This window comes from Eleutherodactylus coqui, chromosome 3 (genome assembly GCF_035609145.1).
Source record: "Eleutherodactylus coqui strain aEleCoq1 chromosome 3, aEleCoq1.hap1, whole genome shotgun sequence".
In the NCBI taxonomy this organism is placed as follows: domain Eukaryota; kingdom Metazoa; phylum Chordata; class Amphibia; order Anura; family Eleutherodactylidae; genus Eleutherodactylus; species Eleutherodactylus coqui.
The window spans coordinates 272,280,993-272,305,821 of NC_089839.1; the positions used below are offsets into that span (position 1 = coordinate 272,280,993).

Genomic DNA, 24,829 nt, shown 5'->3' on the forward strand with positions numbered 1-24,829 from the left:
CTATATTACCGCGTACTAGATGCATAGAGTACTATTGATCTCTATGGGTGCGTGTGAATACACAATGCTTACGCAACGGCTTGTGAAACGCATGTTGCTAGGACACATGCAATAAATAAAAAGCACGAAGAAACTGCATCTTTTTTGCGTGCATTTGCAGCCATGCGTGCGCCCAAAAAAAATGCATACCTGATCGTACGCAGAGAAAAACTGATATGATACGCAGCGTTTTACGCATCAACCGTGGACATAAGGCCTGAGGAGCTGTTTTTTTACAGTTCCCTCCTTTTTTAAAGGGGTATTTTGGTCACATCAAGGTATCCCCCATCTAAGGGATAATTAGCTGATTCGTTGGGATCTAAGAAGCTGGACTCCAATGATCATGAACACGGTGGCCCAGTCGTCTCCCGGCTGAAGGAAGTGCAGGGCGTGAGGCACACTGCGCTCTATTCATTACAATGAGAGCGCTAAAGTCAACTTTGGAATCTTTGGCGTTCTCATTGAAATGAATAGAGCGCAGTACGCCCGCCCGACCTGTGCTTCCTTCATTCAGGACTGACTGGGCCCCCGTTCTCGCAATCGGTGGGGATCCCAATGGTCAAACCCCCACTGGTCAACTAGTTACCCCCTATCCTGGGGTTAGGTGATAACTTGTTGGCAGCAGACCACATGCTGTGCTCTCAGCAGATGACGGGAGATCACATTGTATTCTGCCGCCAGCCCCAAAAAGAACAATGCAGCTGTTTGCACAGCAGGACATGTGATTACTCACGCTGGGCTCTGCAAACAGCTCCTGGAGGCCCCTTTTACACATGAAAGGAAGATGATAAAGTGTTAATGGTTTCAATCATTTGTTGTAAACAGGCTTTTAGCTTATTCAAGTTAATCTATTTCCAAGGTTATAAGAGGGACATTTACAGGGGCCATCCTGGGATTTTAATTTCTTATAAGCACCTTGGACTCGCTGGAGATGAGGTACAATAAAAAAAATCAATGGGAGATTGGCACTGCGTATAGCATGTGCAAAAACCGCACACCTAAGACGTAGTAGTATATGCTTGTGTGAGGAAGCCCTTGCGCTATTCCGTCATTTCAATGAATAGAGCATGGTAGCTTTTTTTGTCCACGCAAATATGCATAATTTGCGCACGCAAAAAGTACAGTAAAACACAGCTGCCAAAAAGCGGGACACTTGGGAGACACGTATAGACCCTACTAAACTTTCGGCACGCCGAGCTTCAACTACAATATTGTCACGGCTGTTTATGTGATATACTTCAGGGCTAGGGTTTAAAACAGTTTAGTGCCTCCACCAAGATGGCGGCTCAGCTGTGACGTGAAGGACGCATTATCGCGAGATTGTTACCTCCCGCGCTCTCTGGCGCTCTTGGAATGCTGTAACTGTAACCCTTCACTGTCGACCAATGAGAGCGGAGGACATGACCCCGGAAGCGGAAGTAGTCGGGTTACCAGGAGCAGAAGAGAGCTAGGATAGAAGTGGAGCGGCGTCGTCTGTGGACGGAGGGCTGAGGTTAGTGATGCTGCGGGCCGTGTGTCACCCGCCGTGCCGGCTGCTGACCGAGCGTCCCTGTTGTGGTGTCACCAGTCTGTACCGGCTGTCACTGAGGGCAGCCATGACTATAGCGGTAGTGCTTGTTGTTAGGTGGCTGCTGCCGTGTATGAGGAGTGTGACCCCCATCTCCGGGTTGCTGATGGTCTCGCCCGTTATCTGTATAGTGTGATGTACACAGGGGGCTGCCACCCTGATGGGGTATCTAGATGTGGGGTGTAGCTTCTGTTGGTATTTTATTTTGGGGTACATATGGTTGTTTTTATCACTTATCTTTCTTTGAGACATGATGATAGAAAAAAAGTGCGGTTCTTTGCGCTGTTTTTTTGTTTTTCTTCTATTTCTTTAAAAGGTTATATTTGGGTTTTAGTAGTTTTTTTAATTTTTGTCGCTGTTTTTTAATTTCAATGCTCTTTGCAATAAATAACACATTTAACGTTTTTTTAAAATTTATTTTAAAGTCCCCCTAGCAGTCTTCCAATTACTTGTACAATATACTGCAATACTTCTTGTATATTGCGGTATATGGTACTTTTATCAATGCCTATTAAAGGGGTTTTCCAGGGAAATACTACTGGCGGCCTATTCGCAGGATAAAACCTCATTAGTTGATCAGCTGCGGCTCGTCACTTGGCACCACGGCTGATCAGGTGCCCACTGTTAGTGCCACAATCCACAGAGTGAAAGAGTGAAAGCTGCTGCTCCAACCTCTGTGTAGTGGCCAGTGCTTGTAATTACAGTCTGATTAAATTAATGGAAGCTGCTTCTGCAGTTACAAGCGCTGACCACTACACTAGGGTTGGAGCAGCAGCTTCTGCTCTGACCCTCTGTGTATTGCAGCGCTGACAGCGGGCAGTTGATTGGCTGGGGTCTCAAGTGATGGACCCCGGACAATCAATTATTGATGACTTATGCTGAGGATAGCTCACCAATAGTATTCCATGGAAAACCCCTTTTAAAGGTATATTCTTGGCTTCTACTATTGATGATGTGTCATCAGTAGGTGATTGGCAGGGGTTCACTGATCAGGTTCCCTAGATGATCAGCTGATCCTCTGGCCTGCTGTCATGCAGCAGCACTGGATGTCATCACCAATGGTCAGGCCCAGAAGTGTAATGGCCGGCTTCACTCCTGTTGAAATCAAGGGGAGTGATGCCTTCTATTACACTCCCAACTGTGACCATTAATGATATCAAGCACCGCTGCACTGACGGCTGGAGGATCAGCCCCTTGGAAGGGATCCGGTGTGGCAGACCCCCACCAATCAACTAAAGATAACCTATCCTGAGACAAGGTCATGAATAGCAAGGGCCTGGAATACCCCTTTTATTAGGCTGCCAAAAAAGTGCAATTCACTGCAATATAAGTATTGCAGTATGTTGTACAAGTGACTGGAAATTCAGTCCAGACTGCCATGGCAACCGAACTGCAATTGGAGGACAGACCTTCTAGGCCCTCTGTCCCCGGGCGTGATTTCGCCGAAGGTAAATCGCCGGCTAATCACACCGTCTGAAGCTTTCCGTAGCATTGCTATGGAAAGCACCGGCCCCGTGTCCACGAGCAGAGAATCATTGCAATTCTCCGCTCGCGGTCGGCAATTCGCAGCATGCTGCGAATTTCCGCGATTCAATGCGGTCAGCCTATCCGTCAGGTAGGCTGACCTGCGGAGAACCGTCTGCTGGCTCCTCCCGCAGCGGAGATCCGCCGCAGGATACCGCAGCGCCCGTGGACAAGGGGCCTCAAAGGCTGCGGTCAGCTTGATGTACCCTAAGGCTGCTTTCAGACAGGCGATTTTTCTCACAATGCGACAGCATGAGAAATCGCGTGAATGTGAAGCCTACGCTTTCCAATGGGTTCCTTCACATTCGCGATATTTGAGCGATTTGCGTTTTTTTTTGTTTCGCAGCCCACGTTTCTCTATGGAGCCGACTTGTTTATCGCATCTAATAAACTAGCGATTTTCGTGAGACCCAATACATTTCCCTACCCCTAAAATAAGCCTTAGCTGCCTTCCCAGGGGAAAAAAGGGAATACTTTCCTAGCAGGCTCTTTCCAGGTCCTCCTGCTGCTTGCTGGAGCTCCGCTGTGTGTCCTGCAGTCCTTGTTCGCCCACAGAAGATCACTTTCTGGTTGTGGGATTCAAAAATCCCAACTCCAGGAAGCAATGGCTCTGATTGGCTTAGCAGAGTTTGAAGAACCAATCAATGCAATGCTCGATGAACCAACGCGAGGGCTGTGATTGGTTCATTCAGCTCTGCGTTGATTGGCTGAGCAGAGTTGGAAGAACCATTCACGTTGTGGAAGCGGGATTTATGAATTGGCCAATAAATGCCACAGCTCAGCCAGTTCATAAACCCGCTTGCACAACGTGATTGGCTGAGCAGTGTTTGAAGAACCAATCAGTGCAGAGCTGAATGAACCAAATAAAACCCTTGCATTGGTTCATGGAGCGCTGCATTGATTGGTTCATCCAGCGCTACTCAGCCAATCAGAGCCATCACTTCCTGGAGGTGGAATTTTTGAATCCCGCAACCAGGAAGTGATCTGTGGGCGAACGAGGACTGCAAGACGCCCGGTGGAGCCCTGGACAGCAGCAGGAGGACCTGAACCGAGCCTGCTAGGTAAGTTTTTTTTGTTGTTGTTGTTTTTTTTTTCCCCTGGGCATGCAGCTATGGCTTATTTTAGGAGTAGGGCTCAACCTTCTCAAGGTAAAATCACATTGCTGTCGCTACAAAATCGCGGGTACAAAGCCGCAATTTTGTAACGGTGATATCGCTGACGCTCGTGTAAAAGAGGCTTAAAGGTGATGAGAGGACAATGCCTTTTGTAAGCCACCATATTGCCACAGCGGGTTCCCCCATCTTTTACCCAGAGTGCTCCGGTGTCCATCTACTACATGATCTCCCATACGGCTGTATGTCCGGCGTGTCGCTGTATACTTCCCTTGTAGCAGTCACATGATCACCGGAGCGGCTCAAGTCTGTAGAAGGGTTTTATGAAGACAATCCCTGTAACTCTGCAAGGACACAAAGCGGATATTTAGTCGCATCACTTGAGGTGTAACCGTGTCAGTTCAGCCCCTTCATGTGCAGCGGGATGAGGCTGATCTATTGTAGTTGGGTGCGCTTCCAATCACTCATCGATTGACATCTCCTATCTGTCAGCAGCACAGGCACGCCGCCCCCCGCAGTATCAGTGGTGCGCAGCGCTTGTAGAACTTGGATTTCTTTTATATTAGTAGATATTCGACTCCACCTGTTTAATAACTGTGGGGCTGGATTCATACGGGCAAGCACAATATCGGAGAATATTGTAATTTTTCTTTTTCAATGCGAGTGCATTTTATACAGAACACGTTTCGCACCCATGTACGTGCAGTTTTAATAAAAATTTTTTTTTTTTTTTTTTACACAGGGGAAAAAAAACCAAATGTGCTTCCAATACTTAGGCCCAATGCACACGGGCGTATTTACACTGCAGGATGCAGAGCTGGTGTTCACCTCCGGATCCCGCAGCAAATATTGCCTATTGACATGCTATGCAAAACGCTTTTCCATGCTGACGAGTGGAAATCAACTGCTATTTTCCACTCGCGGGGGGGAAATCGCAGCATGTCCTATTCTAGTGTGAGCTTCGCACGGACAGCTTCCATTGCAGTCAATGGAAGCCTTCCGTCTCGCAGCGATTCCGAAATGTTAAGCGGCGCAACGACATGTCATTCTCTGCACTGTGCATGTGTGGCAGGCGCACCCGCTGAGAAGAAGACATGGCACAGGTATGCGGGGGTCACAAAGTCTGATTTCACTGCGAGGTGTCGCAGTCTGAATCCGACCCGGCCTTAAAATGGTAAGAATTGCTTTGAATGCGCATTTTTAAAAGTCTCATTCACACTAATATAGGACCCGCAGCGATCTATAATATTCTTAAGCTCTCAATAAAAAAATCATTGAACATAACGGGTCCTTTTTAACATGTGAGTTCTGTCCGTATCGCAATCGCATGGAACTCGCACTTGAAAATCACCCGTGTAAATCCACCCCGACGCTAGAACTTTAATCTTAAGGTGACCCCCCCCCCCCCCCCCCCCCCCCCCCCGGATCCTGGACAAATGAGCTGGCCGAACCACTTCTCTGAAGTAGTCTAAGACACTACAGGCGCCTCCTACTGGCGAGTGCTGCTCACATGGAAAGCATTGGTTAATCCCAGCAGATGTAGTGTCTTAGACTAACAACGTACAGCGCACATCCGGTAGTCAGAGAAGCTGTTCAACCATCTTTGTCTGTTCAGGCGCAGAAGTGTCATATGCTGCTTAACCATTTGAAAGGGTCCAGTTGTAAACTGTCCATTTGCCTATCTGCAGGATAAGTCATCAATAGTAGATCAGCACGGGTCTGCCGCCCAGGACCCCCTCTGATCAGCCGGTCTCCAGGTTGGTGTACTTTTGCCCTGAGATGAAGCAGGCGTCTCCTTTCCAATGCAGAGGCCAGGCTTGGTGTTATAGGCAAAGTTCCTGTTGGAATGAACTTTGCCTGTAATCCCAAGACTGGCCACTGTATTGAAACGGAGCTGTCTACTTCCTGCAGAAAGCATAAGCACACCAGCCCAGAGAACAGCTGATCAGAGGAGGTCTTGGGCAGGCTAGGCTGTCAATAGTTTACAGCTCTTTTAGAACCTGCCAGTTTTTGGCTTCTCGTTCTGGGTGAGCGCTGCAGCCCCTTCACGTCATTAATCAACTGGGGTCTCGGCACCAGGACTCGCACTGATCAAACCTTTTACATGTTATAAGTTAAGGAGCGCGGTTGCTCTTTTACGGTTTACTCCAATGCTGACTGCTGCCTCATCTATGCATGTGATGGTGCTGTTGCTAGTCAGGGGGCCTCCTACAGAAGGCAAAACCTACAAGTGTGTGCCTCCCCCTCACGGCTAACGTAAGATACAGTATTCCTATATAGTGCCACATGTTGGGAACACTCCAATCTTCATACACAAACTATGAGATTGGGAGACACTCTGACATAAGAGCCATAGTAAGGAGCCTCTTACCCCAGATAATATGGCTGTAAATGCACTGCCCAATGGCTACCTTTGTAGTAGGTGTCTGATTCTACTTCCTGTAAAGCAACAGCATTGTCCCCTCACTTATTTTTAGCTATCCTGCCCTCCTATATGGTGCATACACCGATTGGCAACCCTCACAGAGAATGTGATGGGAACAGTCCTTGCAGTACCAACCTGGGCATCTGCAAAGCGAACGGCGCTGTCCGCCTCGGGCGCAGTACACCGTGAGAGCTGCGCATTAATCAGGTGATCCGCGGGGGTTCCAAGCAGCAAAGCCTTGCTGATCAGTGATCGATGACCTATCCTGAGGCCATGAATAGTTCAAAGCTGGACAACCCCTTTAATAATTCAGCCCCATAACATTAAAAGCAAAGCGTTTGTGTTTGTCTTCTATACGTCTTCATTCACAGAAATAAAGAGGAAATAAAGATTTCCAAATTGGATACACTAGTGCCCACTAGTCCTGCAGCGACCCCCTGCAAACACTGCGAATGTCCTCTAAGGACACTTGATGTCCAATGTGCGCTGGTTCCAGTCTGAAGCTGGTAATGAGTAGAGAGGAGCCACTAAGAGGGAGAACCATCGGATTGGTGGAGTATAAGTCCTGAAGACCCCTGAATGAATGGAGTGGGGGTCATACATCTGCCCTGCTGCTCCATTCATTCCAGTGAGACCGCCGGAGAGGGATGAGTAGAAGTGCTCAGCTATATCCGGCAGGCCCATTGAAATGAATGGAGTGGTACGGCGGATGACCATCACTTCATTCCTTTAGGGACTTCTTGTGATCAGCGGGGGTCCTAGCGGTTCAGAACAGTTATCTCTCATTGGATGGACAATTTAATTTAGGGTTCTTTTAGACAAGCAGATTCTCGTTTGTTCCTTCGGTGATTGGCTCGATTATAATGGTTCACTTTCACCCGTTTGAACGATTTCTTTCCTATTAGTAATCGCTCCGTCTAACGGCCCCCTCTACTGAACACACCCCTTGTACATTGTATCTTCCGCTTGACAGAACTTCTATTCTAGTATCTGTTTTGTGACAAGTTGGGTGCCGGCCAACACGTCCGTCCGCTGCCGCTCACCCGGCTTTCCTGAAATCCCATCTGCAGATCGGCTTACATGCAGCGGCCGGACCACAACTGTGCCGACTTATCTCTGTGACTTCGCCGCTGACCGTATTGTTGCCATGCAGATTTCTCAGAATCACTTCTAGCTTAATTTAGCAGTAAGCGGTTTCCGCTCCTCACCAATAAGATGCCCGAGGTCCCAGTAAAACTTAATGCAGCCATGTGTGTTGTTGCCCCTTGGCATCAGTATAGCCCGGCTTGTCATGTTACACATTCGCTGGCTGCTGGCCCTGACTAAACCTCCAGCAGCTAATAGCCGCATATGACCCATGTCTGTAACAGCTGTCGCCGAGACTCTCCAACCTCCGGGATCTTATGACAGATTGGCCCGGGATCTGCTCTTAGTGTGGGGGTTGTGCGGCCGGGGTGGGGGGGATTATAACTCTTACTTTCTGAACTTTTGTCATGCATGTTGCTTTCTGTCACTTGTAGATGAATGGCTGAGGAGAGTTTATGGAGAACATCAACATTTCACCCGGATCCAGCTCATCAGCCGTCACGGGAGACTATTCGAGGTAAGCTGTAGTGCAAGGACAGTCCTAGAATCAGGACTGAAGTGCCCAAATATTACATCTGCAGGGCCGGCTAATAAAAGGTGGGTTAGGGAAGGTCTGATGAGGTATATGCTACAGGATTATAAAGCTAGTGTACTTACCTCTTCTATAGACTCATACTCAGGCATGCAGGATTACTAGTGTACTTACCTCTTCTATGTACTCCTACTCGGGCTTGCAGGATTACTACTGTACTTACCTCTTCCATGTACTCCTACTCGGGCTTGCAGGATTACTAGTGTACTTACCTCTTCTATAGACTCCTACTCGGGCTTGCAGGATTACTACTGTACTTACCTCTTCTATAGACTCCTACTCGGGCTTGCAGGATTACTACTGTACTTACCTCTTCTATAGACTCCTACTCGGGCTTGCAGGATTACTACTGTACTTACCTCTTCCATGTACTCCTACTCGGGCTTGCAGGATTACTAGTGTACTTACCTCTTCTATAGACTCCTACTCGGGCTTGCAGGATTACTACTGTACTTACCTCTTCCATGTACTAATACTCAGGCTTGCAGGATTACTACTGTACTTACCTCTTCTATGTACTGCTACTCGGGCTTGCAGGATTACTAGTGTACTTACCTCTTCTATAGACTCCTACTCGGGCTTGCAGGATTACTACTGTACTTACCTCTTCCATGTACTCCTACTCGGGCTTGCAGGATTACTAGTGTACTTACCTCTTCTATAGACTCCTACTCAGGCTTGCAGGATTGTACACTGGTTGCGGCATTGATTACTATGATAAATGGCTAATACATGAATTTTTATATGTTCACAGAGATCAGTAAAGCATGGAAGACCATTTCTAACACCAAAGCTGCTGTGAGTATGACGTATAACGTCTGCTGCTGTAATAATCCATATTATCGGGAACTCGGGTGTCGCAAGTTTGAAACTTTTACAATATATTGCAGCAGATCTGATTTAAATGTGACACTGTGCGTCACAATGTTGCCGCCGGCTAACAGGTAGTGTAATCTTAGACACATTTAATGACGCTTCAGGTTTATCATCCAGCACTCTGATACATTTGGTGCATTTTTAGACTGTCTAGTTTATATATACGCTGTCTATCTATCTGACAGGATTAGAAAATCTACCTCAATGCGTTCCAATTTCTTGCTGCCACCGAATAGAAACATCCTTGTTTACATGCTAAAGACGCATACATATCCTTATACACAGGTGAAGGTTTGCTACCGTTGTATCCAGACTAGTCAGTCCTCTGTGCGTACACCTCATGTTCATAGCCTGATAGATTATCTCTCCTGCCCTTGGGGTGCTGCTAATGGATTTAAAACTGCTGCCATAGGGGTACAGCTCATTGTTGCACTTAACGAGCCTTGCCCGTGTGTCAGCTGGACGAGATCTAGGGGGGTTTTAGCCTCTTGATGTCAACAAGAATGTTTCCATTCTGTTACAGCAAGCTTAGGTCTTAAAAATTATGAGGAACTGAAGCACCCGAACTAATATAAGGTTGTGGAACTTTTCAGTGAATCATAACCTCCTCATAACTATTTAGGCCAAATCCGCGTTGAGTTTACAGTGTCCATTTGCTACAAGAATGTCAGGCTTGTATATGTTGGCGTACTTGTTTTTCTGTGGTATGCAATAGTGTAGCTAAGAATAATGTATGCCACAGTTTTTAACATTGGAGCCTATGGGTAACATAACCGCATGCGTTGGAGGTATATATGTGCAAATTAACCCGATGCTTACCCCCACATACACTGCAGTATAAGCAGATGCCTTCTTTTACACTGAGCACCTATTGTTCAGATAGACACTCAGAAAAGTCGCTGAAGCGTGTTGACCGTTAGTTGTTCGCCGAGACTTTATTTATTGGGAAAATCTCCATGCAAATTCATTCGCAAGCTGTTAAAACACGAACGTCTGTGACTTTACAACAGACCACTTTCGATCAACCCGCAGATATTTTTATAGGTGAGCTGAAACTCAAATTATTGCGTATCACCTTGTTGGTGGCCGTGTTTACATGGAATGACCGTCGTTTGTATTCGTTTTTTTTGAGCGATTGATTCGTACTATAGTCGTCCCTTGTAAAGCCAACCTTAGATTTAGGGCTAATGCCCACGGACGGATTTCTGCTGTGTGGGACACGGCGGAAATCCACGGCGTTATCCCGCAGCTATTAGGCTTTATTGAACCTAATAGCTCAATGTTCACACTGCAGAATTCTGCAGCGTGAAAGAAACCACATGTTCTAATTGCCGTGGAAAAAAGCACGGCCGGCTTCCATTGTAGTCAATGGAAGCCGGCCGTGACGTGATATTTCTGCTGTGAGCACAACGGCAGAATCGCGTGATTACACGTCGCCGGCTGCGTCATCGCCCACTGCCTGTGCGTCATGCGCTGTACTGCACCTGCGCGCCACCTCAATGGACGAGGCTCGAGCAGCGGATTCGGAGAGGTTAGTATTGGGGTTTTGGGGGGAGCCGTGATGGACTCTGCTGCGATATTCCGCTGGCGGAGTCCGTCACGGCTGTGTGCATGAGGCCTTACTTAGGTGTTTTGTTTTTTTTTTGTTTGTTTTTTTAAAGCCGCTAGAAGTCTTTTATGTTTCATTCTGTGTATTTATCATCCCTCAGCTTAGGCACACTGAAAGTAAGCTGGATGTGGCCCCCACGAGCAGAACAGCGTTTGACCCCATCATGGATGCGAAAAGCGCAGGAAGCAGTGCTACCCGGAAGATAAGTAGAAAAGGTAAGTGCACGTCTCGTGGTGTTTTTCTTAAGGGCAAAGAACCTTGACTTGTATAGTTATCACAAACTATTCTATTCTTCTGTAGTGGGTATTGGAGGATAACCGAGATGTTGATGATGATTCATTAAATAGTAAAGAAATCTGCACAACCTCTAGTTGCTGCATAGTAATTCTTAAAGCCTATCAGATATACATGGAAAGTACATGTTAAAGGGGATTTCCAGGGAGAATACTACTGATAAATAGTTGATTGGCTGTGGTTCATCGCTGGTGACCCGGACCAATCAGCTGAGCGGGCGCATGCTGTCGGAGCTGAAGCAGCGGAAGTCTCCGCACCGACCTCCGTGTAGAGGCAGGCACTTGTAACTGCAGGCACAGCTTGCGTTGATTTCAATGAGAGCTATGCCTGCAGTTACAAGTGCCGGCCCCTACACAGGGCTCGGCGCGGAGACTTCCGCTGCTTCAGCTTCCACCTCTGTGTATTTGCGGCGCTTACAGCATGCGCCCTCTCAGCTGATCGGTCGGGGTCCTGAGTGACGGACCCCAGACGATCAACTATTGATGACCTTATTTTGAGGATAGGTCATCAGTAGTATTCTCCTTGGAAAACCCCTTTAAGTTCTGCTGAAGGCAGTAATTCACAATTTTAGACCAGACCCACATTACTACTTCTCCCTGTCTAAGCTGGAAATGACACACATTGCTGTGTTCGAGATGATATGGTAGCACCTAAACTGCAGTTGGTCCTCTTCAATCGCTTATTGTATATTCCAGCAAAGGAGAAAAACTTACTTTTTTTTTAACTGTTCTCTCTGTGTAGACGGACGATATCATGAGGATTCTAACGCTTACCACAACAAGCATTCCCACCCAACCAAATCTGGCAGAGAGAGGTCTTCTCGTAGTCCATTACGTGTCACTACATTGGACAGCAATGTTAAAAGCTCCTGTCGTGTGGGTTTTCGGGAACCTTTGGCCTCATATCGGTAAGGGGAGAATGCTGTAATGCAATGTTTTCCAAGGGTCACATTGTATGAAAATTTCTTTGCATATGAGTTGTTTTCTATAGGTTTTATGTGTTAATGAGCTAATACAGTGTACTTGTACTGATTAAAGGGGTCTTCCATGCTTTGACTATTGATCACCTATCCTCAGGATAGCCCATCAATAGTTGATTGGCAGGGGGGAAAAGATCCGCTGCTTGGGATGTCCACCGATCAGCTGATTGTCCGAACCACTGTCAGTGCGGCAGGGTTGGACGTTGTCATTTGACACCATTCATTTCAATGGGAGTGAAGTCGCCTATTAAAGATTCAGCTCTGGCACTGCTGCATGAACGGCAGCCTGGCCAATCATCTGAGCGTCAGGGACCCCAAGCAGCAGATCCCCACTAATAAAATATTGAAGACCTATCTTGAGGATTGGTCATCAATAGTAAAAGCTCGGAAACCTCTTTAATACTACACAAGACCCAGGTTAAAAAAATAGGGAAAAGAGCAATATCTGACGGCATCAAAAGAGCGCTCAATCAGAGAAAACGTCATATTGACAAAGAACAAAACCAAAAAATTGGGGGTGCGCTATAGAAAGAAGTTGCTAAGCGCTCAATAAGCCAATGTGTGAAAACAGAAAGGCTCTTTAACTTCATTGAGGGGACGCTTAAATACAACAACCTCGTCAATCGAGGTATGCTTTACAACGGCCAGGAGAGGTTCCACTATAATTAATCCAGTAGGCTTTACTTCGATGGATACAGCATGGAACAACAAATCCACAACAGAGGTCACTAACCAACGTTACATATGAAGGCATCACACATCTGGTAATCCCTGTACCCATTTTCAAGCCCATACATCCACATGCAAATCTTTAAATCTTTTTATATGCTGTTTTAATGCATAAGTGTGTATATATAGATTGGCCAATCATGAATCTGTATATATTTCTACCACAAGATGGCAGGAACACGCCATTCCTTATACTAATGTTAAGCAATAGTGGTGATAAAACTTCTGAAAGTGCAGCTACACCCTTCCACCACTAGATGGGAGTGCAGGAGGAATGAGGACAGGAGTGAGAGAGTAGGCTCTGAATAGACGCTGAATCTTCACTTTGCCGGGTGTAAGCACACAAATACTCTGTGAACTATGTATTTGGATATATGGGTTTGAAAAAGGGTGCAGTGGTCACCCGAAATGCACTGACTTTTTGTTACATTGGTTGGTGACCTTCATGGTGGATTTGTTCCATGCTGTATCCATCTAAGAAAAGCCTAGTGGATTAATAATACCGGAACCTCTCCTGACCGTTGGAAAGCACAGCTGGGTTGAGCGGTTTATTATATTTAAACTCCCCATAAATTAAGTAGGGGCCTTTCTGTCCTCGCACACTGGTTTATTGAGCACTTAGCAACTTCTTTCTGGAGCACAGCCCCCGTTTTTTGTTCTATGTCAGTATTCATGACTGGTTCCTCGATGGTGCATCGGACCACAGTACGGCGCTCTTCCTTTCAGTGGTGGATGTCCTTTGGACAGGATACCGGAGCTGCTTTATGATAGTAGAAGTGCCTGCTGCGACCACAGGCAGGGGACACAACCCAGTGTATTTTCCCTATTTGCCCTGGAGAGTAGTGAGTTTCATTATATTTCAGACAATGCTTTGGGGTGTTGTCCTATTTTGATTTAACATTCTGTATAAAACTTAATTTCTTGTCCGTTGAATTGGGGCATACAGCTGAAGACTATGGGTATAGCTACTACCACTAAGAGGTGGACACTAAGCAAAAAAGTGTCAGCGTCTCCTACTAGCTATACCCTGCCTGTAGGCACCAAGCTAACCAGTTTTAGCTCCGTGCCTGCAGGAGGCAGTCCTCTCCCTTCATTGGTCTTCAGTTGTTGCCTTCCTGACTCTGGGAATACAGGGCTGGCATTAGCCTCCTTATTATACTGAGAAGGACGAACAGACTGTTAAGCGCTCTGTGAGCCAACCTTCAGAAAACAAGGAGGCACGGTGAGCATTACTTTGACTCTAGCCCTCAAGCCATAGTGTTCCTCACATTGGAGCACTTCCTTTCCAAAAAGGGAGCAGTGGGGTGCACACGGCTGGAAACTTGGAGTTATATGTTGTATGGCAGAAAGGGTAAGTATTTCTTTCCGCCGGGGTAAGTATTCACCTACATCTTTCTGCCTTTCCTTTTCCTCCCATCACCATTCTGCCCACAACCTCCTTCCTCCAGCTTAACTCTGCAGTCCTACTTGGGAGCTTGTGTAGGCATATGGGCATATCTCTTAAGGTGTGCAGCTGAATCTGTGGTCCTTTGTCTTGGAAGGTGGACTCCACCTCACACCCAACCCTTCTTTCTGTGGCCTGTTCTTCGTTCATGGCCACCGCAACATTCCTGCTTGGCAGTGAAGGAAGAAGGCCACACTCTTTACTCGAAGGAGAACTTCTAAGGGTCTCTCCTCTGCTTCCCTGTGCCCACTGGATGGTGGTCTCCTTTGCCTGGGCGGATTTTACACCGGCCGCCCTGCTCTTAGCACAGCGTCTTTTCAGCAGTCAAGGCAGCGGAGAGGATTTGGTACCGGGGCAGCGCAGTCCCCTATCTTCATAGCGCAGCATGCCGTCCACAAGACACTAACACCAGAAGGAGATGGCTGCTGTGGACTGCAGCGATGCTTCCTGGTCTCAAGGCCCTAATCTTGGCCCTGGCTTTGGCTTAGTAGGGACACTTTCCGTAGGGCGGGCTCAGGAACCCTATTCCTCCAGTAAGGGCCTGTTGCTCTTCTTCCAATCCCCCTATTGGCACCAACACTCTCTGCTCTGATTATTTCCTCGCTCACAGAACCTGCCATTAGGTCCTGTTTTTCCTGTCTACACTACTACATTTTGCTCAGCTGTGCGCTGGGACCAGTGGTGCATCTGATGTGCTCCTCGTTCATCTGTCAGTGACTGGTCAACATTCCAGCTTGGCTTCCAGAGCCACCCAAACCTTTCAGACCAGTAAAATAAAGATTTTTATAATTGTTCTAAACTTACAAAACAGTAAAAGCTGAAACAAAAACCCATTTTAGCACACAAAAAAAAAACAAAGAAAGAAAAAATGTATATTTGGTATCACCATGTCTGATGTATTAAAATAATGCATTATTTGTCCTGCACAGTGGTAAGAAAGGAAAATTGCACAAGGGCGGAATTGTGCTTTGTTTGTTGGTTGGTTGCCGCATCTCCAAGAAAAAAAATGTTACAAAAAGTGATACAACAATCATATGTATCCAATTAGAAATTACAGATCATCTCGCAAAAAACAAGCCTCCACAGAACCCCATCAACTGGAAAATAGGTTATAATGATCAGAAGATGAAGATGGGGATTTTTATTTCTTTTTAAAGTAGTCCAGAGGAAGAAAAAAAACTACATTTCTTGTAGCTGCTGTTTTACTTACCCACAAAATAGAGTTAACATGTATTTTCTGCTACACTGTGTACCCTGGAAAAACTATCTCCATCCCAAAAAAAAAGGCGCAAGTGCATGTTTTTTTTCCATTTCACCCCGCTTAGAAATTTTTAAGAGTGTTTCAGTACAACTCCTTCCCCCAAAAACAAGCCCTTACAGGACTGTTGGTTTTAAAAAATATATATATAAAATTTTTTATTTTTTTTTTCGTTTTAGGGAAGTCCTGTCTGCAGAAGAGAAGGGTTCAGGATCTGTACTAAAAAACAATTGCCAAGAAGACAAGGACTTTGACAGCACCCGCTCCTCAGCTGTGGATGAGACCACTGTGCGCTACCTGAATGACAGACTAGCCATTGATAACTTACAATTACATTGTTCTCGAAGTGACCTCAGCAATGATTACAGAGATGTGACGTCAACAGAATCGTCCCCGCAGCACCCCGCAGCCAGCCCCTTGAGTAACAGGTTAGAGAGCTTAAAAAAGAGGCAACCTGATGCCAAATTAGAGAAACTGAAAGAGCGAATCCGCAGGCAGTGGGAACTTTCTGAGGAGCGCGACAACAGAGAACGTCTTCCAGAGCCTAAAAACTTCACAGACAATGCAAGTGCAAAAACAAGGAAAGTAACGGCGGCTCCACCAGCTCCATCCTATCGAGGTGAGAAGCACTAAATCTAGAATTCTTTTCAGCTGTAGTGTCTATCTTAGCAATGCAGCTAAGCCAGCACTAGTTAAAGGGAACTTATCACCTCCTATAAGCACCTAAACATAGTTACGGTGCCTACAGAATAAGCCCCACTGATGTTTTTATATTTGCCAGTCTTTATGTTCCCACACTGTCAATCTGGGAAGACTGTAATGGTGGTAATTAGGAAATAATAGTACCACTGCTTCTGGTGGAGCGATGCGTCACACACAGCACTACTACATACATTGTTCTTCCCATACAACAGGGATCAGAAGCAGCACAGCAGTGGAGATGAAGGATCTGTGATGATGCCACAGTCACGCTCCGACCCTCATCACATCTCATCACATGACAGTGACATCATCAAAGGTCCTGCATCTTTGTGCAGATTACAGGCGGACCACAAATTTCCCTGCGGCTTCAGTTGCTATGGAATGCTAACGAACACCTAGCCTGACAGCAGCCGTTTTCATACAGGACCTGTGATGTCACCGTCATGTGATCAGTGGCGGAGCATGTAACTCCCTCACTGGGGATGAAGTCCCTTGATGATGTCACCATCATGTGATCAGGGGTGGGGCATGTAAGTCACTCACAATCCCACTCACTCATGCACGGACAAACAGGTCCTCCTTAATATTTTGATGGCACTCGGTCCATGTCCACGCACTCCCATGCAACAAATTCGAAGGGCTTGTACATGGAAAAGCTTGGTAAGTGTAAAATTTACATCCCCAGAATCTGGTGGAACCGATAACGTAGTTTATGGTGCATTAAGAAGGTGACGGGTTCCCTTTTTTTTAACCTGTTAGCAACTTCATAACAAAAATGTACATCACAGAGTTGTGGCTGGAGCAGGCCTGAGAGCCAAACCTACTCCATACCTAGCTGGTGCTGGCGGTTTAACTGTTTGACCGCTGACACCTGGCTCATCTCAGCAGCTAGCATCACCTCTGGCGCCCCATCTGCCGTCCTCCCTTCTCCGGCGGCATGAATATTTTTTTCTTAGTTTGTTCCTCCAATGTTATTTTATTAGTAATTTTAGTGTTGGTTGACTTAGAATATGTTCTCGGGATATCTCATGAATGGCGGATCTGCAACGCCTCGGAATGGTATTAAGGACACTGTTCCGATTTACTTGAATGAGAACTGCTTGCGATATCGTTTCAGGCGTCGCACAATGTACATAGCTGCATGTTTCCAGCACACAGCAGCTCTCTTCATTGGTGTAGTGGTGAATTGGTTTCCCAGCGGCACACCCCCGCTGTTGAGTTGTTTAGTTCTGGAAACCCCCTTTAATTTTCTCTTTCTTTTATAGGTTTTAATCCTCCAGAAACAAAAATTCGTACCCCAGATGGTAAAGTTTGGCAGGAGGCTGAATTTCAAAACCTCAGTGCACAGTTACTTGGAACATTGCCCACTTCATTCCACGGTGAGTTTTGAGTGTCCGCCACAGGGGTATTCACAGGAAGTATTGGGGGGGGGGATTGGCGTAAGGGAAGAAACAAGTTAACAAATGTGAGGCCTAAGGAAATGAATCGATTGCCCAATGTGTCAATAGTAGAATTCTAATAGAATTGACTGACAAAGCAGTCAGTGAGGTGCGTCATAGATGTTAATCTTTACATACAGAGGGAACGCCATCCAGTGAGAAGCCGCAGTCAAAGAGAACATCTAGGCCCGTGAGGAAAGTTCAGAGATTGGCAGGAACTGGCAGAGAACCAACTCCTGATGGGAAGACGGGTAACGAAAACTAAATCTTAAGTATGTTTTATTCCTTTGTCGTCTTAAGTATAAGTGTTCATTCTGTCAACATCACAGGACATATAATCAACACATCCTCCTGGAGAGATGGACAGAAGTTAATCAAACAAATCTTAGGCCCTGCACCCAAGGTCGAGAGAGAAGCAAAGTCTCAGTCTAATGACGGTCAGGCAATCAACGTAACCTCATCGACTGGTGGACAAGCTGCCAAAAGAGCAGTATCAAAAGAGAGGAGCTCTGACAAAAGGACTGTGCCCAGCGAGCGACAGAAGGAAAAGCGCTCCAAGTCAAGTGATCGTCTTGTTAACAAAAAGGCCTCGTCTAATGATGCTCCACGGGAAGATATCGACAGACTCCCTAAACCAGGTTGGCCCATTACCTATGGAAGGCTCTTCTTAATATGTTTATTTACACCTTCTGCTGTTTGCTGAAAAAATCCCAATATTCCAGTTATGTTTTTTAGGGGGGTTTCAGAAGCAGGCACAGTTTAATCCATTTTATGGGTTATTTTGACAAATCAAAGTATTTGTGGAACTATTTTTGCTTCATTTTTTTAGTGACAATATGGGGTTTATTTCACTGCTATTTTTATATACATGTGGGAGGTTTTTTTTTTTAAATCAACGTATGCCTGTTTTTTTGCGTTAAAAAAAAGCAATTTAGGAGGAAGGGAGACCCCTAGTGGCCAACAAATTATGTAACTTGAACTTTTGTACTGGCGCATTGGCTATCATATAAACACAAATTGTCTCAAAGTCCACTAACTAAGCAGTTAACATTGACCACCCCAATGAACACCATTAGAAGTTTGCCCCTAATCTTTTCTTTGTCATTTTAATGCCATTTCAGTTCCCACCCATTTGTTCATATTTAGTGTTTCTTTTGTATGCAGGAAGCTCCTCAAGCCGGACGGATTCACATCCTGCTCAAAGGTCTAGTAGAAGCCAGGTGGACACTGCAAGCAAAACCCGAAATTCCCATTCCGTGGAGGAACCAAAACATCAGGGGGTTTCTACAGAAGTGAAGAAGAATTTCCTGCCACTAGAGATCAGGGGCATCTTAGACGACTTGCAGTTAGATGGTGGTTTAGATTGTGCAAAGCAAACTCAAAAGAGAAGCCACAGTCCAATCAAAAGAAAGTCTGAGAAGGGATATGTCTCCGAGGAACCCCAGGTATCTTCTAAAAGAAGACATTATGACTCTGAGCAGGTGCGGCAGTATATAATGCGCCAACAGGAGGAAAGGAAAAAGAAGCAGAACGAGCAGAAAGTGGCGCAGCGGCAGGCGGAGGAGCAGAAGAATAAGCGCCTGCAAGAACTGTATCTGAAACAGAAAGAAGCTTTCAGCAAAGCAAAAAATGTCTCAATTGCGCAAAGAGAGAAAGACACTCAGGAGTCGGTTTCAAACAAATCTTTGGATCTGAATTTACCTCGGCCGCAGGACACTTACAGCAAATTGCTGCTAGGTGACAGCTGGCCTCCTCAGACTGAGCAAGAGAAACAGGTAACTTGTCATCACGTGAGCCTTTGGGGGTCTGTAACCATCAATAGATATTTCTGCCAGCTTTACTATAAACATATGCTTGACTCTGCTGAGCCTTCATGTTTGTTACAAAGCAGGAGAGAGCTATAAGCCATCCCTCTAACGGGAACAAATATGATTGATTCTCTGTTGGTGGACAGTTGTCAGGCCCACATACACATAAGATTGCTGGCTGATCCCTTTAAGAAGAACGATCATCCAAACCTGCCGATTATGGCCTGGCCGGGCGACTTTAGTACCTGTATAGGGGGCCTTCCGATTTTCCTTCAATAGATGTTAAAGGAAAGAAGCATCAGGCACATTGAATTTCAACACCTGGTCCTTTTGCTACCCCCCAGAGATAAGCCACCACTAGAGCTGTCTGGCTTTCTCCACTGTTCCCATCTAACACAAATGAACACTTGTCCAAACTGATCATTCACGCGTTTGCGGGGTCAGAAAAAATGGCTGTTGACCGATCACGTGTTTGTTTCAGAGTTGTTGAAGGTTTATTAGTATCTTTACGTATTGATTGGTTTGGATGACTTTTTTTTTCTTCTCCATGCATAGCCAACTTTAGCCTTTGCAAGCGTTAAACACCTTTAACTTTTTGTTTTTCCTTTTTTCCTTTTTAAGTCTAAGCCTTTGTATCAGCCGTCTGGTGAATCTGACAAGGAGAACAAGGGCCAAGAGAGACCACCTAGTGCCTCTTCCAGTAGTGACCTCTCTCTCTCTGAACCTCTTCAACCTCTTCTCAGGTGAGCGTTTCCACACACAACATGGAAAACTAACATTTACTAGATTTCGGCAAATCACTAATCGTAAAGGCCTATTATTTTGTTTTTTTTTCCTAAGTGAAACACATACAGCACACTGCTTTGGATTGGCATTTAGGAAATAAGTTGGTGAGGGCATTTCTGAAAGGGCAATCTGCAGTGTGTGTGCTGGGGTAACGTTTTTGCCATTTGTGAGTCGTATTGTGATTGCTGTAATTAATTAGCATTATTACTTTACATATGAAATGAATAGACAATAAAAACATGAGATTAAAGGGTTGTTCCCATCCCAGCCAAAGATGGCTGAGAGGGGAACACTGATTTGTACGAGGTAGTCAGGATTACAGAACCAGCAGAGCACAGTTGAGCTACGTTTGATTTCCTATAGAAGTCAATAGGAAATACAGAAACCGTTTAGCTCACTGTGCTATGCTGTTTGTGTAACTCCCATTGGCTTCTCAAAATATATCAGGAATAGCGCTCAGGGTATACAGTTGTCAATATATTCATAAAGTAGAGGGGACTTCCCGGTGTTTGCGGCCTCTCCCCCCAAGAAAGGGGGTAAAGAAGACCGCCGCACCTCAGGAATCGACCCTCCTTGACAAGGTAAGGTAAAGCTCCCTTTCTTGGTTCCCATCGACTTCTATGAGAGTTACACTAACAGCGTAACAAAGCTTTGCTCGGCTATTTCCATAATCCCCGCCACCTCATACAGCTGGGCCAGAACAGGAGATCGGTATGGGTCCCAGAGGCAAGTCTTGCATCTATCAGACTTTTATGGCATATCCTGTGAATGTCATGGAAGTCGGAGATGAGAATACCCCTTTAATGAGTTACAGACTGGTACAGAAGGGGAGAGGGCCCTGTGTGCAAGGGCTTACAATCTATATGGGAAAAAACATTAGATGAGAATAAAAGCTGTTTATGTAGTACAGCAGGTTGGGAACGGTATTGTTTCTCTTTAAGGAGAGCACCTAGAAGGGGAATGGGGGAGACTTGTAAGGCTCCTCTGGGAAATATGCAAATAAGGAAGATGGGACAATACCTCGGTAGCGTTCTTGAAAGCCAATGTTAGACTCTTAATACAAGTCTTATAACAATGGCTGTGAATTGAAAACTAAGCCAGGATCAACGTGCAGTAGGTTTCTGGCTTTGCCTACTGCACACTGATGGGACAAAACCCCCCAAACAGTTGTCTGTGTATGAATCCTGGCTTAGTTTTCAATTCCCAGCCATTGTTATAAGACTTTTATAAGAATCTAACATTGACTTGCAGGAATGCTGCCTTCCAGTAGGTGGCACTGCAGAGTTATTGTTCCATCTTCTTTATTTGTAGTACAGCAGATCACACACTATGTGCTTCTCTTCTCAATGTCTCCCTGACTCTCCCGTCTGGAAGGATCCTGTTTCACATGACTGACAGCAGATGCAATGTGGAGTCGTGTGCAGTGGAATAAGTTGGGTTTTTTTTGTTTTGTTCCAATTTTTTTTTTTTTTTTTTTTTTTAGAAGCTCAAACTACTTTAAAAATGAGGCAAAAGGAAAACTTATTAGTATATACATGTATACTCCTTTGTAGCAGTTATATATATATTGGTAATTATCTGGTTACATTTTGTAGCAATGTTTGTCATTTCAGGAGTGACCTTATGGAAGCCTACTGTCCTCAGCCGGATAAGCTGACCTTACCTCAGTCTCAGTTCCTTGCTCTTCCTAAAGACTTGGAATCTCTGCTCAACCCAAGAAAAAACGCAGTAAATATGTTTCCAGTGAACCAGAAGACAAATGTGCAGTTTAAGACCTCCACTGACTTTAAGAGCAATTTGGATCGTATCGAGTCTTTAAAAGCGACGGCGATATCTCTGTCTTCTAGAATTGAAAATGAAGCAAAAAAGTTAGCCGGTAGCTCCATTACTTTGCCTTTAGCTTGGTCCTCTGACCCCGACCCAAAACCGTGTGTAAGAATAGCATGGCGAAAACCGGACAGTCCTCCCGAAAAAGAAAACCGAGTGGATGCGTTCTCCAATAGGATTCAGAAAATGCTTAGTACATGTTCTAGCCATTTCTCCCAGGATGACCTTCCCGGGGCTAACCATCTATACAGGAAACATCCTGAGGAATTGGCTGCTCATACTTCTGCTTTACTTGAGAGGTATGATGACAAGGAAGACAAAAAACTATTTGCACAAAACCTTGAACAGAGGGTTATGGCCCCTGGATCTCAGAAGAAGGCAAGCCCTACTCCTGATTCCAGCACTAGCTCCATCAGCGAAGGGCCGATTTTGAGTGAAGACAGCTTCTCTGATGGAGAAGGTCAACCTAGACTACCATCACATCTTCACCCGGCAGAAACTCTTAAAAATGAGTTTTGTATGAAGGATTACAAATCTTTTACTCCGCTTGCTGAATTCCAGAGGGAAGCTGATAAATATCCACCACTGGCTTCCACTGATTTCCAAGGACCCTGGGAAGAACTGACTAAAGGAAGTCCTCACAGTGTTATCAACATCTTTACCAGGACACTCCAGCAACATGGCAAAGGTGAAGGTGGCAGTGCATAGTTTCTGGAAGCATTATCCATTGCCTTACCAAACAAACATTGAACTATTTGTCTGTTCTAGGTCTAAATGGATATGAAGAGAATGAGCCAGAGTTCCAGGCCGTATTGTCGACCGGAAGTCCTCCGAACAGTCTCTCCTATGCCGATGACTTTCTGTCATCCCATGTCAGCGAGTTAACAAGTGATTCACAGAAAGACTCTCATCGAAGGTTATTTTTATGCTGTTTTACATTATATTGATGACCTCCAACCTGTAATCATTTGTCGCTGATATCTTTTACTACTATGTAAATAATAGGGCTGTGGAGTTGGTAAGCCAGACTTCAGACTCCTCCATAAAGTACTCGTATAATAATTGGGTATAACGTTTACTGTAGTAAAATGACAACCGGGCTTAATATATTAATTTATGTTGAAGTTTGTACATTTCTGCAAACTACAACTCAATCCAATCCTGACCCCCAGCTCCACAGCCCTGGTATGTAGGCAGAGTTTTGCCATTTTTTTTGAGCAGTTTTGTTTTAAATGGTAACTAAACCTTTTTTTTTTTTTTTTTCAAACTTCAGACATGTCACCATGACATGCCAGAAGTTTTGATCAGTTGAGGTACAGGTGCTAAGACCCCCATGATCTCTAAAACGAGCAGGCATAAGCATTCAGAGGAGCACTGTGCTTGCTTGTCTGTCTCCATCACTGCTCAGAGCGGTGTATGGGCTCCTTAGAAAGTCTATGGTGTCCATCCATCGCCGGCAATGGCAGATTAGCTTAGTTACACTTTAAAAGGGAGTTCTTCTGATCTGTACCCGCATTAATGGTTAAAAGGAACTTGTCATGGGTTGTTTGCTGCCCTCACCATGGGTAGCATGAAACTGCAACCAGACCCTCATTACACAGAACTATGGAGAGAATTCATAAACCCTTTTATGCCAGAATTATGGCATTAAAATTTCTCACATTTTTGCGCAGTCCCAGGTTTCACTTGTGAAAAAATGATTGCTTTTTTTAAACCACCTTTGTGCTCTCTTGTAAAAAGTGAGGCGGTGGGGCTGGGTGTGACCCATCAAATTCACTATAACTTACACCAGGAAGGGGGAAAAATCTATGGCAAGTTATACCTGCCTTTAGATTTTAGATAGTGGTACACAGCCAGCCCAAGGTGTATAAAATGTAATGAGGCTTGCTCGTCTTATTACGTTTGGTGAATCTTTCTTTGTCGTTGCTTATCTAAGACTGACATGTACAACACTGGTCTTGGAGAACTGCACCCCTTGGAGAACTGCACCCCTTTCCTCTGAAATATATAGAGATAGAGCAAACCTTTTTCAATCTCTCTTTGCAGTGAGGATACCAGTGCTTCGAATGCCAAGGAAGAACTACCTCTTGTCAAATCTAGAAGTGACACTTCACCGCATTCTTCTCAGAGTCCGTCTGCTGCTTCATCCCCTCTATCTGTGTCATCTCAGAGAGGCAGCACAAAACGTAAGACTCAAATGGCAGCTATGGTGGACTGTGAAAGTGGAGGGCGATCTGCCAGTCGAGGAGCTGTTGTTTTTGCATTTGAAGGAATTAAGTTCTCTTCTCCCTTTTGTAATGTAGGGAAGGTTTGGCAGAATAATAACTCTCCCTTCTCTGTGAAAGTTGAGCAAAACTCATCTGGTTCTGAAAACAAAAGCCAAGGCAGCAAGCGAACGTCTCCAGTTTTGTCTCCTAGCAAAGATCGGTCAGCAGGCTCGGACTCGGATAGCACAATGGGTGATGTTTCTTCTCGCTCTATCACAAGGTGGGATATTTAGATTACACTTCACTTAAGCAATACAACCATGACCCTGCAGCTGGTAGTAATTAAATATTAACTACTCTTCCTACTCTTGTGTGTTGCAGCCTTATGTCCGACACTGGAAAAGAAAGGAGTCAACAGTCCAACTTGAAGGACGTAGGGGGACCGGTACCGCCACCTTCTGGACACCAAGTGGGATCACATGCACCACTTTCAGTAACGGAGACTGGGCAATGTACGCAGATTAAT

At 45.4% G+C, this 24,829-nt stretch overlaps 1 protein-coding gene across 6 annotated transcripts in view; it reads left to right on the plus strand.

Moving 5' to 3' along the window:
- The first annotated feature begins 1,463 nt into the window (after positions 1–1,463).
- CEP350 (centrosomal protein 350) overlaps positions 1,464–24,829 on the plus strand; it is a 53,402-nt gene continuing 30,036 nt past the window's right edge. For all 6 annotated transcript variants that reach the window (XM_066597427.1, XM_066597428.1, XM_066597429.1 and 3 more), the window contains exons 1-16: positions 1,464–1,531; positions 8,188–8,270; positions 9,100–9,143; positions 10,931–11,045; positions 11,866–12,031; positions 15,714–16,153; positions 17,502–17,615; positions 17,816–17,926; positions 18,005–18,313; positions 18,840–19,450; positions 20,105–20,226; positions 21,883–22,784; positions 22,865–23,012; positions 24,143–24,282; positions 24,400–24,583; positions 24,685–24,815. In XM_066597427.1, coding sequence (XP_066453524.1) covers positions 8,192–8,270; positions 9,100–9,143; positions 10,931–11,045; positions 11,866–12,031; positions 15,714–16,153; positions 17,502–17,615; positions 17,816–17,926; positions 18,005–18,313; positions 18,840–19,450; positions 20,105–20,226; positions 21,883–22,784; positions 22,865–23,012; positions 24,143–24,282; positions 24,400–24,583; positions 24,685–24,815 — 3,616 coding nt within the window. In that variant the 5' untranslated portion in view covers positions 1,464–1,531; positions 8,188–8,191. The remainder of the gene's footprint in view (positions 1,532–8,187; positions 8,271–9,099; positions 9,144–10,930; positions 11,046–11,865; positions 12,032–15,713; positions 16,154–17,501; positions 17,616–17,815; positions 17,927–18,004; positions 18,314–18,839; positions 19,451–20,104; positions 20,227–21,882; positions 22,785–22,864; positions 23,013–24,142; positions 24,283–24,399; positions 24,584–24,684; positions 24,816–24,829) is intronic.